This window comes from Lethenteron reissneri, chromosome 57 (genome assembly GCF_015708825.2).
Source record: "Lethenteron reissneri isolate LAM-NWPU_2019-01 chromosome 57, ASM1570882v1, whole genome shotgun sequence".
NCBI lineage: Eukaryota > Metazoa > Chordata > Hyperoartia > Petromyzontiformes > Petromyzontidae > Lethenteron > Lethenteron reissneri.
This window is the reverse complement of record NC_083835.1, coordinates 9,724,910-9,741,870: the sequence shown is the minus strand read 5'-3', so window position 1 is coordinate 9,741,870 and position 16,961 is coordinate 9,724,910. Positions and strand designations below refer to the sequence as shown.

At 54.7% G+C, this 16,961-nt stretch overlaps 1 protein-coding gene across 2 annotated transcripts; it reads right to left on the bottom strand.

Moving 5' to 3' along the window:
- Positions 1 to 697: 697 nt before the first annotated feature.
- Positions 698 to 16,627, bottom strand: RAB6A (RAB6A, member RAS oncogene family). Of its 2 annotated transcripts, none has more exons than XM_061574981.1 (9): positions 16,514 to 16,627; positions 14,567 to 14,641; positions 12,718 to 12,776; positions 10,389 to 10,442; positions 7,362 to 7,467; positions 4,289 to 4,400; positions 3,237 to 3,330; positions 2,396 to 2,462; positions 698 to 1,589 (listed from the first exon to the last, which is right to left on the bottom strand). In XM_061574981.1, the coding sequence occupies exons 2-9, from the start codon at positions 14,634 to 14,636 to the stop codon at positions 1,525 to 1,527; spliced, it is 627 nt and encodes a 208-aa protein (XP_061430965.1). In that variant the 5' UTR covers positions 14,637 to 14,641; positions 16,514 to 16,627; the 3' UTR covers positions 698 to 1,524. The 2 variants fall into 2 exon arrangements, with proteins under 2 accessions (XP_061430965.1, XP_061430964.1); XM_061574980.1 differs by lacking the exon at positions 7,362 to 7,467 and adding an exon at positions 8,510 to 8,615 and having other exon boundaries at positions 16,514 to 16,619.
- Between the last annotated feature and the right edge of the window lie 334 nt (positions 16,628 to 16,961).

Genomic DNA, 16,961 nt, shown 5'->3' with positions numbered 1-16,961 from the left:
TTCTCCCTCCGTTGTGCTTCAGTGACGCACTTCTCTCCGCGCGTTGCTTTTGTATTCTTTTTTTGTTTTGCGAGCGAGCTCACTCCTGCAAATGAGACTCTCGTGGTCTCTTGAGCTCTCAACTGGTCAAACAAAAGGAGCCTGAAATCTGCAGCTGCAGTCCCGTCGCTCGCCTACAACGCGATAGTCGTGCTGGCATTCCTGAAGAACACCGCGTTATGGGAAACATCGCGTCAATAAATAATGTATCGTCGGGTAAAACACATTCCTGTGGAGGGAGCTGGTAGGAACGTTGGGTTGCTCGGTCGATGACCAGGGTCAACGGCGGCGTGGTGTATTCCGCAAATATGGCCGACTGAGGGGGCGGGCACAAGCCGGCGTGAGTAGGTTAAACGTTGAGTTTTATAAGGGCACCACGGGGTGACCAGCCCCTCCCCTCCCACCCCACACCCAGCCCCACCCTCCCCACCCAGCCCCTCCCCTTCACGGTGCTTGAATGGTAAACGTTGTTGTGGGTTTACTCTCCAACACCACCGGTGTGCCGCACGTGTAACGGATTGGCACGTTTCGTTTACGCGGCAAACCTGTTGGGTGGCGGCGGGTTTGACGACACAACATTTATGTTCACGCGATCCCTCCTCGATGTCAACATTCGCCCAACGCTCCGCGTGTAAACAAAGACGACGCAGAGACACCCTCAACTTCCACTGACCGCCTTGTTTCAACGTCCACGTGTCTGCATTGTACAATAGAATGGACAGCACAACGAGCGTCATGTGACTGGAAACTTTCGCTATGATGCACCACAATGTTAGAAAAAAATAAGTGGGGGGGGGTGGGATATGGTCGGGCGGTCTGTGCCACCTTGGGCAGCGCTGGCACTCAGGACTCCGCTTCTCCACGATGGAGGGGGAAGGGGTGGGGGCTCGCTGAACCCGGGGGGGGGGGTATTTCCAAGCTCGGCGCAGACGGCGCGAGGCAATGCCCCACCGCCCCCGCACCCCCCCCCCTCCAGAGCGAGCCGCGTGTATAAGCGGCCGCCGTCACCATCGTGCGACCCCGTCACTTCGTTCACCTCCCCCCCCCCCCACCACCTCCGATTAGCATGGTCGGCCACGTACGGTGGCGCGAAAGAAATTCAGCGCACGCTGAAGCGCACGGCTTTAGCGTCTTGATCATCTTCCTATGGTACCTAGAGCCCTCAAGGAGCGCGCGCGCACACACACACGTACCCACACACACACACACACCGCCCGTGCGCGTCCACCCAAACCGACATTGTGCTAAGGCCCACACACACCCAAGTAGTAGTATATTTACACGACCCCCAGGGCTGCCGCGCGACCACCCCCGTGCCACCCGTCACGCCCCAACGGAGGCTCCGGGGTTAGCGAGCGCGGCTCCTCCGTCTCCTCCCTCCCTCCCGCCCCGTGCCCGCGCCGCCCCAGCCGCCCCCCGGCCGACGCGGGGAGGGCGACGGGACGCCGCCGCCCCCGGCGGGAAGAAGGCGCCCGCGGCGGCGCTCTAGCAGGCGCAGCCACCCTCGGTGGACACGTGCTCCTTGGGCTTCTCCAGGTTGATGTCGATCACTGTGCGCGGAGGGTCGCGAGGTCAAGGAAGCTCGCCGCGGTTCCAAGGTGTGTCCGTGTGTGCGTTGAACTTCTTTCGTGCCGCCGTACGTAGCCGACCGTGCGCGTCGGAGGTGCGCCGGAAGGGAAAACAAAACCAAACGCAAAAAGCTGCTCTAAAGGAATGAGTTGGGCAATCTAAAGATGATCTAAGAGTGAACATCTCTCAGCGGCACCCCCGGGTGCCAGGGTGGTAAGATGTTAACTACCTCGCCTGGTGTGCAGGAGGTCGTGGATTCGATCCCAACCCCCACGCCTGCTGTATATTTGGAGTTTGCGTGTTCTCCCCATAGTCGCGTGGATTTTTCTCCGGGTCCTCCGGCTTTTCCCTCCATATTTAGAATCAACATCACCACGCGTTTAAGATGATTTGACCGCTTTACGTTTCCAAGCGATAAGCCACTTCGTTTGTGGCCGGGTAACTTCTGAAAAAGAGCAATGCAGCTCAGTGGGGACTTACCTGCTAAAATTAATAATAGTTTAATAGTTACAATAGTTTAATAATTATAATGGTTTAATAATGGGAGACAGATGTAAGGGAGACACGCGGATAAGAGGGAGACACAGATAAGAGGGAGCCGTGCAAAAAAAAAAATGTAGAGAGTGGGTGGAGAGAGCGGGCGGAGAGAGCGGGTGGAGAGAGCGGGTGGAAAGAGTGAGGATGAGGTGAGGGTGGGGTGAGGGTGGGGTGAGGGTGGGTGTGGCACGGTGCCAACGCAGGTGGGGGGGGGGGTCTCAGCGAGGCCTGCAGCACGCAGCAAGGATACTGTCCTCCTTGCTCCTCTCCGGAGAGGCGTCCATGCCGGGGAGCGCGGCCGCCACGCGCCGGAAGAGCTGCGGAGGCACGCGGCGCTTGTGAGGCCGTGGCCTTGCAAACTTTGTGGACAGCGACATGACACTCGCGACAGTGGCACGGGCAGTTGCAAAGTAACAAACATCAACTCGTCACCGACCGGTGCCTTAAAGTAACAAAGTATACAATTGGCAACGTCACTTCTTGGCAGCACACACGCGCACACATGCGCGCACATGCGCGCACACACACACACACACACGCGCACACGTGAGCTCACACACACGCACGCCCAGATGCACGCACACGCTAGAGTACCACTACCATTAGACTACCATTACACACTACCACTACACTACACAAAACTACACTACCACTACACTACACAACCACTACATCACACTACACTCCCGTTACACTACACACTACACTACCACTACATATTACACTACACACTACACTACATATTACACTACACACTACACTACATATTACACTACACACTACCGCTACATTACACTACCACTACACACTACAAACCACCGCTACATTACACTACACACTACACTACCGTTACACTACACACTACAATAGCGCTATACTACACTACACACTACACTACATATTACACTACACACTACAATACCACTAAACTACACACTACACAACACTAAACTACACACGACCGCTCCCGCTACTCTGCGCCACTCGTCGCGCTGCCGTCACTCCGCCGGCTGTTGTCCGTGCAGCGGCCGAGCGTCTAGCCGGGCCTCTAGCCGGGCGTCTAGCCATGCCGGGGGCCGGGAGGTGCGCACCTGCTTGACGTTGTAGCCGGCCTTGGCGCTGGTCTCGATGAACATCACGTTCAGCTCCTTGGCCTTGCGCTCACCTTCGTCGATGGACACCTGCCTGTGGGGGGGGGGGCATGGGGAGAGTTCACGGGAGGGAGAGCTCACGGGAGGGAGAGTTCACGGGGGGAGAGCTCACGGGGAGAGTTCACAGGGGGAGGGAGAGAGTATGTCCCTGTGTCCATGTTGTCTGGGAGGGAGAGTTCACGGGGGGAGGGAGAGAGTGTGTCCCTGTGTCCGTGTTGTTTGGGAGCGGTGGCGCAGCGGTTAGCACACCGTGCCCTTGGACCCAGCAACTCGAGTTCCAATTCCCGCTGACGATCAATAACAGTGGGCATCCCCTAGGTCGATTCAGCCTCAAATGAGTACCTGGTGCGCTGTGTTAATATCGCTACTAGGGAGACGAAGGCCGCCAGGCATAGGGCTGACCACCCACCCCCTCGTGTGCCGTGTTGGCCTTCACAGGTGCTACTCGCTAATAGCACTTGCCCCAACAATGTTACAGGCTATACGGGGGATCTTTGTCTCTTGTGCAGTCTGTGTCCGAAGAGCGAAGCGGTGGCTCGGCGGGCAGCGTGCCGCGCTACGAACCCGACGACCCGGGTTCGATTCCCGCTCGAGGCCACAAACACGGCCAAACTGGTCGTGGGCCTCCCCGCCGAGGTCGCTACGTGGGGGGATAGAATCTGCGCGAGTGCGTCCGCGAGCGTCCACGAGTGTGCGGGCGGGCGTGTGCGATATCCCACGCTCCGGAGGTGAGGGGGGGGGGGCGGTGGATCACGTGGAGAATTTTCCAAACCCCCACTTTGGGCTGCGGAGGCAACGGGCGCACGAAAGCGGTGAGCGAGCGGGGTCATCGACCCCCTCGAGAGTGGCCGCCGCGGCCGCTCTCCGGCTCCTCCGCTCTCGCCGACCGTGACCGGCACGGAGCCGGGCCAGAGTCCTAGGGGTCTCGGCGGGGCGTTTGCCGGCCGGTGTCGCGTGTGCGGGCGTGGGCGGGCGTGGGCGTCGGTGCCAACCTCTTGTCCGCCAAGTCGGTCTTGTTCCCCACCAGCATGATGATGACGTCGCTGCCTCGCTCGGTTCGCACGTCGTCAATCCACTTGGACGTCTGCTGGAATGAGTTGACATCTGCGCGTACGCACGCACGCACAACAAAGATCCCCCGCATAGCCTTAACGGGCTATTGGGGCAAGTGTTCTTTTCGCGAGCAGCATCTAAGAAGGCCGGGAACGGTATGTGAAGGAGGGTGGGTGGGTAACACACACACTACACACACTACACAAACAGATATAACACACACAAACACAACCGCCATTTGTCGGTGACGTCACCATGGCGCTTGTGCCAGGGTATGTGCACGTTAAGGCCACGTGAAGTGTCGAACACATGCTGGCAGACCCAGGTGCCATGAGTCAACCTACTCAGATGACTGGCCGATGCACCACCTGTGCCCCCTACTGTGCAAACTTGCTGTGGTTTATCCACCCGGCACTCCGCTCGTTGTTGTGAGTGTCGCTTCTCTGCCCTCCGTTGTTGCTGGAGGGCGACTGCCTCCAACTGCCCAGTAGCATCCTTCACGAGCCTCCTCCATAGAGGCCGATCTTGACACTGTTGGCACCGGTCATCGGCAAGTGCACTCAGCTCCACATCCTCCTGTACCACATCACTCCATCTCTTCTCTAGCCCGTGCTGCGCCCGTTTAGCCCCCTCTATCCGGCCAAACAAAACCTGTTTAGGCATGCGGTGGCTGGGCATGCGGGCTACATGACCCAGCAAACGCAGCCTTGCCTGCCAGAGGAGCTCACCGATGGGACTTTGTGAGTTCATCACAAAATCCAGCCTGGTTAAACCCTGGATGGATCATAGGCAGGCCAGCCGAATTGTTTTAACCGGTGAAGATGTTCCATTAAGGGGGTCCACGTTTCGCAAGCATAGAGGAGGGAATGATCATGGCCGAGAAGACCCGAAGCTTCGTGTGGAGTGACAGACCAGGTAGCTTCCACACAGCGTTATGCAGTTGATTAAAATATAATGCCGCTAGGCTGATTTGGTGCGAGACCTCTGCTGTCAAACCGGAGCTGGTCATGAGCACACTCCCCAGGTATGAAAAACTCTCCACTATCTCCACAACTGCCCCATGGCCAATTGGGAGTTATGGGGGTAGAGTGATTGATGGCACAAAATACCCAGGCAGGTGCTTAATTTTGGTGGGTGTTGATGGTAAGGCCCCACCTCTTAGTGGCACGCTCCAGGTTCAGCAGTAGCGCCTCCAACTCCTCCTCTGAGTGAGCAGCAATCACCAGATCATCGGCATACAGAACATGTTTTACCAATAGGGAGCCATCCCTTGACTGCACCCGGGTATCGATCAGCCTCCCATTGTATCTATACCAGATGGAAATTACTCTGGTACAGCCATCGAAGGCTTCATGAACTATGTGGTCGAAATAGATGTTAAATAATGTGGGAGCCACAGGACATCCCTGTTGTACCCCATGGTGTACAGGGAAAGGCTCTGACTCCTGGCCACGTCGTTTTACCCAGGCCTGCTCACCATCATGAAGGTCCTTAATGATCGTGAGCAGAGAGTCAGGGACTCTGAAAGCACGAAGGACAACCCAGAGCCCAGGCCTACTGATGGTATCAAAGGCCTTGACCAGGTCAATAAAGCAGAGATGTAGGTCTTGTTGGAATTCCCTATACCTCTGCTGTGGCAAATGGACAGAAAATATGGCATCTGTGCAGGACCGCCCTTTCCTGAAACCACATTGGGGCTCCGCAAGCCTCTCCCCAGCGTGCCTAGCAAGGCGATGTTGAATAATCCTTGCCAGGACCTTTCCCGGCACACTGAGGAGTGAGATGCCCCTGTAGTTGTTACAGTCTTGGCGGTCCCCTTTCTTAAAGAAGGGGACCAAGCAGGGCATCCTTTTAATCCTGCGGAACCCGACCAGTGGTCCAGACTGTAGTCATGTCAGGCAGTCTGCGCACAAACGCCACCTTCCCTCAGCATGTATCTTTGGAGATTGTCTCTGCCCGGTACTCTACACACACACACAACCCACAAATATATAACACACACTACACACACACAGATATAACACACACAACATAGATATGACACACACATTGTACACACAACACACACACATATATAACACACAAAACTGCACACACACAACACACACAGATAGTAACACAGCATATACACAAAACAAACACAGATCTAACACACAATCACAAAGATAGAAAACACGCACAACAAACACACACACACACAAAGCTAGATATAACACACACACACAACACACACAGATACAACACACACAGACACACCACACACAGATAAAACACACACACACAACACACACAACCCACACACACACAGACACAACACACAGACACACACAGATACAACACACACAGACACAACACACACACACAGACACAACACACACACACAGACACAACACACACAGATACACACACACAGACACAACACACACATAACACACACAACAGACACAACACACGCACAACACACACAGAGACACACACAGATACAACACACACACAACACTCACAACACACACAGGCACAACACAGACACAACACACACATAACACACACACAACACACACACAACACACACAGACACAACACACACACAACACACAGAGACACAACACACACAGATACAACACACACAACACACACAGACACAACACACACACAACACACACAACACACACAGACACAACACACACACACAACACACACAGACACAACACACACACAACACACACACAACACACACAGACACAACACACACACACAACACACACACAACACACACACAACACACACACAACACACACACAACACACACAAGCACACGGGGTGAAGAGACCCTGACTCGCACGGACATCTGCTGGGGGAGCCAGCCCCGTGTGTTCATGCTCAGGTGATGGTAGTGGGGGGGGGGCGCTGCTTGCTGCAGGTTCCGACGGCCCCCTACGGCCCCCCACCCCCCCAGGGCCCCCCCCCCACCCCCCGCGAAAGAGAGAGAGGGGGGGGGGGCGCGTTACTCACTGGTGACGTCGTAGACTACGACCGCCACAGTGGAGTCGCGGATGTAGCTGGGGATGAGACTACGGAACCTCTCCTGCCCAGCCGTGTCCCACAGCTGTAGGCGCACCTGGCCAGGGGAAGGAGGCGATGGTGGGGGGGGATGGGGGGGAGGAGGCGCGGGAGGAGGAGGGGGCAGGAGGGGGGAGGCCCTAGGAGCGGTGGGGGTGAGGGGGGCGATGGTGGGGGAGGGGGCAGCGGTGGCTCCCCCGGGGGGGGGGGGGGGGGGGGGCGACGGGAGCGGCGGCGGGCGGCAGAGAGACGAGAGGCAGAACGCTCGGCCAGACGGGGCCACGCGCACGGACACGCACACGGACAAGCACACGGACACACAGACACACAGACAGACACACAGGCACACAGACACACAGACACACAGACACACGCACACACAGGCACAGACAGACACACAGACACACAGGCACAGACACACAGACACACAGACAGACACACAGACACACAGGCACACAGGCACAGACACACAGACACACAGACACACAGACACACAGACACACAGACAGACACACAGACAGACACACAGACACACAGACACACAGGCACACGCACACACGCACACACACACAGACACACAGGCACATAGGCACACAGGCACACAGGCACACAGGCACACAGACACACGCGCACACAGGCACACAGACACATGCGCACACACAGGACAGCGGAGCGGATGAGATGTGGGGTGAGGTGCAGAGTGAGTGAGATGTTGGAGTGAGTGAGAGGTGGAGTGAGTGAGACGCGAAGCGAGTGAGACGCGGAGCGGGTGAGGTGTATGGTGGGTGAGATGACGCCACACAGAACGCACACACGGGCAGAGGCAACACATAGCCGGGAAGTGACACAGCACACACACCCAGAGCGCACACACACCCACACAGACACACACAGACACACACACCCACACAGACACCCACACAGACACAGACACAGACACCCACACAGACACCCACACAGACACACACACAGACACACACAGACACACACCCACACACAGACACACACACAGACGGAGCAAACAGGAGTAGGTGAGTACAGGGAAGGAGGAGGAGGAGGAAGAGGAAGAGAAGCGGCTGTCAGTGTATGGGCGGGCGTACTCGTGATGTCGTAGACCACCACGGCGGCCGCCGAGTCGCGGATGTAGCTCGGGATGAGGCTGCGGAAGCGCTCCTGGCCCGCCGTGTCCCACAGCTGCAGCCTGATCTAGAGTGCAGCACCACAACTCGGTACACGTGCAGTACAACAACACGGTACACGTGCAGTACATGTGCAGTACCACAACACAGTACACACATAGCACCACAACACGTGCAGTACACGTGCAGTACAACAACACGTGCAGTACACGTGCAGTACAACAACACATGCAGTACACCAACACGGTACACGTGCAGTACAACAACACGATACACGTGCAGTACCACAACACGGTACACGTGCAGTACAACTACACGGTACACGTGCAGTACACCAACACGGTACATGTGCAGTACAACAACACGTGCAGTACACGTGCAGTACAACAACACATGCAGTACACCAACACGGTACACGTGCAGTACAACAACACGATACACGTGCAGTACAACAACACAGTACACGTACAGTACCACAACACGTGCAGTACCACAACTCGGTACACGTGCAGTACAACAACACATGCAGTACACCAACACGGTACACGTGCAGTACACGTGCAGTACGGCAACACGTGCAGTACACGTGCAGTACCACAACACAGTACACACACAGTACCACAACACGTGCAGTACACGTGCAGTACCACAACACAGTACACGTGCAGTACCACAACTCGGTACACGTGCAGTACCACAACACGTGCAGCACGACAACATGGTACACGTGCAGTACCACAACACAGTACACGTGCAGTACACGTGCAGTACCACAACACAGTACACACACAGTACCACAACACGTGCAGTACGCTAACACGATACACGTGCAGCACGACAACTCGGTACATGTGCAGCACGACAACACAGTACACGTGCAGTACAACACGTGCAGTACCATAACACAGTACACGTGCAGTACAACAACACGTGCAGTACCACAACACAGTACACGTGCAGTACGGCAACACGTGCAGTACGCTAACACAGTACACGTGCAGTACCACAACACGTGCAGTACCACAACACAGTACACGTGCAGTACGGGAACACAGTACATGTGCAGTACCACAACACGTGCAGTACGGGAACACAGTACACGTGCAGTACAACTCGGTACACATGCAGTACCACAACACATGCAGTACCACAACACGGTACACGCGCAGTACAACACCAAGGTACACACACAGGACCACACACGGTACATGCGCAGTACAACAAGGTACACGTGCAGTACCACAACACACGCAGTACGGGAACACGGTACACGTGCAGTAACACACACGGTACATGCGCAGTACAACACAGTACACGCACGGCACTCACACAGTACGACGACACGGTACGGATGATTGGGGCAAGTGCTGTTAGTGAGTAACATCTACAAAGGCCGGCACGGTACATGAGGGGTGGGTGGCCAGCACCACGTCCGGCTGCCTTTGTCTCCTTCACGGTGATGTTGACTACACACCGCACAAGGTACTCATTTGAGGCCGAGCCAACCTAGCCAGCCTTACTTAGCACTCGCACACAAACACAGCGCGTAACTTTACATCAACGATCCCACAATTAATTTGTATTCCAAGCATGGCACTTGTGGGCGCCCCGTCTCAGGGGACGGGGCCTGTGGATGCACACACCGCAGAACTACCTCTGAGACCCCTTCACGCGACGTCCACTCCATGCAGTAGTTGTGAGGGGGGGGGGCTCTATTCTGGCCACTGCCCCGCAGGAAAGCAATCACCACGCGGTGGTGGAGGAGGAGGTGGGGGGGCAGAAGGAAAGAAACATGAGCAGAGAGAACACTTATGAAGGGGAGCAGGAGGAGGCCACTCACTGTGCGGTCCTCCAGGTACATCGTCTTGGACAGGAAGTCGATGCCGATGGTCGCCTGCAGGCCGAAGGAGAGAGAAGCAGCGGAGACAAGTCGATCCACGGGGGGGCCGCGATCGCTCACGTCGCAACGCACGCACGGCCACTACGAGTGCACGTGCCTGCGTCGCTACAAGCCTGCGTGCGCGTGTCACTACAAATCCGCGTGCGTGCGTCACTACGAGCATGGAGCGCGTGTCTAGCGACGCCCGGGGCCCTGAGCTTCGCTGAACGAGCCGTCCCATTCCGAGGGATTCTCTGGGTGAAATACTTTCAACGGATACAATTCCCAATCCTCTGCATCTTCCCTCGCACCGCTCCACTTTGCCGCGTTTGATCCAAGAAGCGTGCTGCACTCTTTACCTCTCACGAATCTTGTGGTAAACGTAAGATTCGTGTGTTAAACGCAACACGGCCTCTCCGTGTCTCCACCACACAGAGCCTCTCTAGGCTTAGCAGAGTCACAGTTGCCACCAGTCCCGGCATTGGCAACTGTACTGTTTGGTTTTTTCGGTAAAGTCACGTAGGTATAAAATAAAATAAAATCACGACGTTTCGAGTGCAACACAAGCAATCATCATCAGGTGGGAAAACCACAGCAAGACAATTTTGCTCCTCCCCCTTTCTTACCGATATAACCTCTTACCACGGCAACTCTCTCTCCCACTTCAGCAACATTTTTTTGCCGTGGTTTTCCCAGCTGATGATGATTGCTTGTGTAGCAATCAAAACGTCGTGATTTTATTTTATTTTCTACCCACGTGACTTTACCGAAAGAACCAAAGAGTATGGATTCCTGCAGTCACGAAAACTTCAAATCGAGATTGCCATCTGTGTTTGGGGTGGCAGCAAGTGATTTGTACCGAGGTTTGGCGAGGCCCTCGCAGGTGGGACCCTAACCGCCAGGGCCCTCCCTAGCGGAGTGCGCCGTTTGACAAGCGCTCGTTTACCAAGCGCTCGTTTGACAAGCGCTCGTTTGACAACGGAGCCCGGCGGAAGGCGAGCCGGACCCCCTGAGGGGCCAGCTTCGTGAATAATGGAGGCCGCTGCCAACGCAGCGCCGCGGGGGGCCTCAATAATTCACGAGCGCCGCACGGAGGCGGGCGGGGGGGGGGAAGAGACGCACGGGAGAGAGACATCAAGGGCCCTCTTCGTTATTCTAAGTTGCAGCTTCAGTGAGCCTCAAGACTCTTTTTCAAGAGTCCTTGCCATGGTTCTCGCAGTAGGGGGCGATGTTGCTGCTGCTGCTGTGTGATCCCAATTGAGTATCCACAATAAGAGGTTGTTTTGTGGGTGTTAGATCGCGTGAATATAAATGTTGTGGTCGTTTAACCCGCCGCCGCCGCCCGACACAGCCAACTAGTTAGGGGTTTGTCCCTTAAACAGAACGTGCCAATTAGTTTCTTGTTTCAGCACACCGGTTGTGTGTTGGAGAGTGAACCCCACAACATTTACAAGTAGTCATCAATAGGAAACTAAGCTAATAGCTCGGTGGGTGTTACCTGGTAAGATAAACATAGTTTCGTTTGTCTATTTTAAAATGATTTGTTTACCTTTCCTATACTTGGCACTACTCCTATCGTGTTTTTGTGTCCTGTTTGTTGTTGTAACGTTCTGACTCCGTGCCCCTAGTGCACATCTGTGAAAAAGAGCTTCATAGCTTATCAGATTCCTCCTCCTGCAGCCTAAATAAATATTCTGATTCTGAAAGCGGAAGTACCCGCACCAAACTCCCTCAACCACGCATGCTACCGCCGGTCCAACTGACCGTGGCGCTGCGTCCATTCACACGGCGGATTCCATTAACTTGCTTCCTTGTATCAACAGCCGCACCAGGAGATGGAGTTGAATCGGCGACTGTGAATTGCAAGTCCAGTGTGCCAACGACTACACCACTGTGGCAGCCTCCCTCTCTAAACTAAACTCTTTTTTATTTTTTCCAGGTAAGGCCCACCGAGCTCTATCGCTAAGCCCAACGAAGTGGCTTATCACGTGGAAATGTAGAGCAGCCAAATAAACACTCGAAACGCATGCTTGCAAATGTGGAGGGAAAAGCCACACGACCACGCGGAAAACTCGCACACTCCAAATAGACAGCAGCAGGCGTCAGGGTCGGGATCGATCCCACGACCTTCTGTATACCGGGCGAGGTAGTTAACATCTCATAGCCACCGTGATGATGATGAGACACGCAGACTCCAAATATACAGCAGGTGTCAGGGTCGGGATCGATCCCACGACCTTCTGTATACCGGGCGAGGTAGTTAACATCTCCGAGCCACCGTGGCACCCACCTGGTACGTGTTGTCAAAGCTGTCGTACATGAACCTCGTGATGAGCGAGGTCTTGCCAACTGCAGAACAAAAACAAAGATACGCACACACACACACACACGGGGTTAGGCTATGGCGCTGGACTATTAGCCCTGGTCCATAGGGTTTGCCTATAGCCCTGGTCTATAGGGTTTGCCTATAGCCCTGGTCTATAGGGTTTGCCTTTTGCCCTGGTCTATAGGGTTTGCCTATAGCCCTGGTCAATAGGGTTTGCCTATAGCCCTGGTCTATAGGGCTGGGCTATGTGGCTGGCTGGATAACCAGCCACGGCTACAGAATTGGACTAGAGACTGGGCCATCGGGCTGGGCTACAGCGCTATAGTGCTGGGATATCAATCTGGGCTGCGGGTGGGGTTGGACTATGGTAATGCGCTATAAACTGCTCTGCAGGGCTCACATACAGAGCCAAGCTCGAGGGCTTGGTGAGTCTGGGGTCCTGTGGTAGGCAGGGCTATGAGACCGAGCTATGGGACTGGGCTGCAGGGCTATTGGGACTCGCGCGCTGATTTACTCAAACTTGTGTGGCCCCGCGGACGGCTCAGCCGATGCGAACACTTCTGGCGGACCACCACCCAGTGCCCCCCCCACCACCATCCTCCCCTGTTGACAAACACATTCACTTCTCTCAATAGAGAGACTCCTCTACTTACAAGCATTCGAGCGAGAGTCGCAAGTTTAACCGCCACGCAATAGATTGCGGTGGTGGCTTGTACATCTGCAGAATGTGAAGAACCAGTGGGCACCTACATCTACAGATCATACAACGTTTAAAGCCATTCCCCCGTGTTAAGTGTACATGCCGTAAAACATGTTTGGAATCGACAGGAGTAAAGTTGGACGAAAGAATAGACCTCTGGAAACGAACTCGTTCATAAGTAGAGCAATACCTCTACCACTAATACAACACGATTCATATTTCGGAACATAAAAACATTCACTTTTAAATTCAGCTATAAGGGTTGGTTTTCTTTTGGGATGGCATTCAGATCTGATGGTTGGGGAAGTTTAATCAGGGTAGTTTACCCAACTTCATTATTACATTTAATATCCGAAGTAAAGTATTAATTAATGTCCGAAACAAGAGGTCTGGACGCTGTTGTGATTCTTGTCCGGATCGAGCCGCGTTCACATCGCAGCGACCGCCGAGGTCCCCGTGCAGGAGCATCGCGGACCACCGGTGGTGCGGGGAGCCACATTCTTGACAACCACGGGGATAGACTACGGGACTGGGCTAGGCTGGGCTAGGCAGGGATATGGGACTGGGCTGTAGGACGAGGGCAGGGGTCGGCAACCTGCGGCTCCGCGGCTGCATGCCGGCTCTTCCAGGGACTGCTTCGTGGCGTTGCTTATCGAGGACCACCACCGTCTCGTATTCGTCACGTGCACATTGCGGTGGCTCTTCAAATACTGAGTTGTTTTTACCGAATTCGAAAAATAAATGCCTCTTCCTGATATATTTTGGGTTGCCGACACCTGTGACTATGCTAATGGAGGCTAGGCAGGGCTACGGGACGAGGCTATAGGACTCGGCTAATGGGGGCTAGGCAGGGCTACGGGATGAGGCTATAGGACTCGGCTAATGGGGGCTAGGCAGGGCTACGGGACTAGGCTACAGGACTCGGCTAATGGGGGCTAGGCAGGGCTACGGGACGAGGCTATTGGACTTGGCGAGGCAGGGCTATAGGCCTGAGCTACAGGACTATGCTATAGGCCGAGGCAGAGGTATTGGACTTTGCTGGGCTACTGGGCGAAGGGGTAATGCTACAAATATGGCTGGGCACTAGGCCCAAGGCAGGGCTGTGGACCTCACCGCTCTGCTCGCCCAGGAACACGAGCTTGAACTTCCTCAAGGGATTCCCGAAGTCACTGCCGCCTGCCATGGCACCTGGGGACAGAGACACGGTCACTCACAAGGCTGCCCCACACACTCACAGAGCTGCACAACACACCCACACAGCTGCACCACACACTCACACAGCTGCACCATATATTCACACAGCTGCAGCACACACTCACAGAGCTGCACCACACACCCACACAGCTGCACCACACACTCACACAGCTGCACCACACATTCACACAGCTGCACCACACTCACACAGCTGCACCACACACCCACAGAGCTGCACCACACACAGCTGCACCACACACTCACACAGCTGCACCACACACTCTCACTGCTGCACCACACACCCACAAAGCTGCACCACACACTCACACAGCTGCACCACACACCCACAGAGCTGCACCACACACCCACAAAGCTGAACCACACAGCTGCACCACACACTCACACAGCTGCACCACACACTCACACAGCTGCACCACACACTCACACAGCTGCACCACACACCCACAGAGCTGCACCACACACTCACACAGCTGCACCACACACCCACAAAGCTGCACCACACAGCTGCACCACACACTCACACAGCTGCACCACACACTCACACAGCTGCACCACACACCCACACAGCTGCACCACACACTCACAAAGCTGCACCACATAGCTGCACCACACACTCACACAGCTGCACCACACACTCACACAGCTGCACCACACACCCACACAGCTGCACCACACACTCACACAGCTGCACCACACACTCACACAGCTGCCCAACACACTCACACAGCTGCACCACACACTTACAGAGCTGCACCACACACTCACAGAGCTGCACCACACACCCACAGAGCTGCACCACACACTCACACAGCTGCACCACACACCCACACAGCTGAACCACACACTCACACAGCTGCCCAACACACTCACACAGCTGCACCACACACTCACACAGCTGCACCACACACTCACAATAAAGCTCTATTAACCACTATAGACATATATTGATCACGAGAGCTGTATTAACCACTAAGGTTGTACTATATACAAGTAGTGCTCTATAAGGTGGCTACTGATCACTATATGTATTGATCACTATATGTATTGATCACTATAGAGCTATATTGATGAGTAGGTTCTACTCTGTACACCAGTGTACGTGTACGCTACACTCACGTGTCTATCGTAATGATATTGATCCCGAGATCTCTACCGATCACTCTAGACCTCTATCGATCACTATAGACCTGTATCGATCACTCGAGATCTCTACAAATCGAGTTGGACTCGACACGAAGACGCTCCTATCAATCACTCCAGTAGATGTATATCGACCATTCTAGACCACTACTGGTCACCCTATATCAATATCGATCACTCTAGATAGTTACTGATCACTCTAAACCTCTATCGATCACTATATATTCCTGGTCACTCTAAATCTCTGATGATCACTCTAGATCTCTATCGATCACTTTAGATCTCTATCGATCACTCTATATCTTTATCGATCACTCTTGAGCTCGATCGATCACTCTGGACGCCTATCGATCACTCTGGACGCCTATCGATCACTCTAGATCTCTATAGAACATTCTAGATCCCTGCTGATCACTCCGTACGCCTATCGATCATTCGAGATCTCTGCCGATCACTCGAGATCACTGCTGATCACTCTGGACGCCCATCGATCACTCGAGATAGCTGCTGATCACTCGAGATCACTGCTGATCACTCCGTACGCCTATCGATCACTCTAGATCCCTGCTGATCACTCGAGATCACTGCTGATCACTCTGGACGCCCATCAATCACTCGAGATCCCTGCTCATCACTGCGGGTGCCTGTCGATCACTCTCGATCAACATTGATCACTATCGATCACTCCCGATCGCTCCCGATCACCTCGGGGGAGTTGGCCTTGAGTCTCGATGGAGCTGCCGCTGCGCCGCCACGTCCAGCCGCACACTGCGCATGCGCGCCCGCCCCGCCGCGTGACGTCACCGCGCAGCCGCGCCGAGACATTGCGTCATCACTGTCCGCGCGAGTTTGCCCGCCGCCACGCGCCGCATAGATGACGTCACCGCATGTTTACCGCCCCTCCCCCCCCCCCGCGTGTGCCGATGGGCACGTCAGAATGTGAATGTTTATTGAGACCGCAGGAAGAATCCGGTGAGGGGCCGTCCATAAATGACGTCACGCACCTGTGGGTGGGGGGGGTCAGACATTTGTGACGATGTGTGACGTGGGGGGGGTTTGAGAAATGTGACGTCACATCAAAATTGCGCAACTTTAAATAAATATAAACACCACGTTCTACTTAATTAAATAAACTTTTAATGTTTTCTCCGAC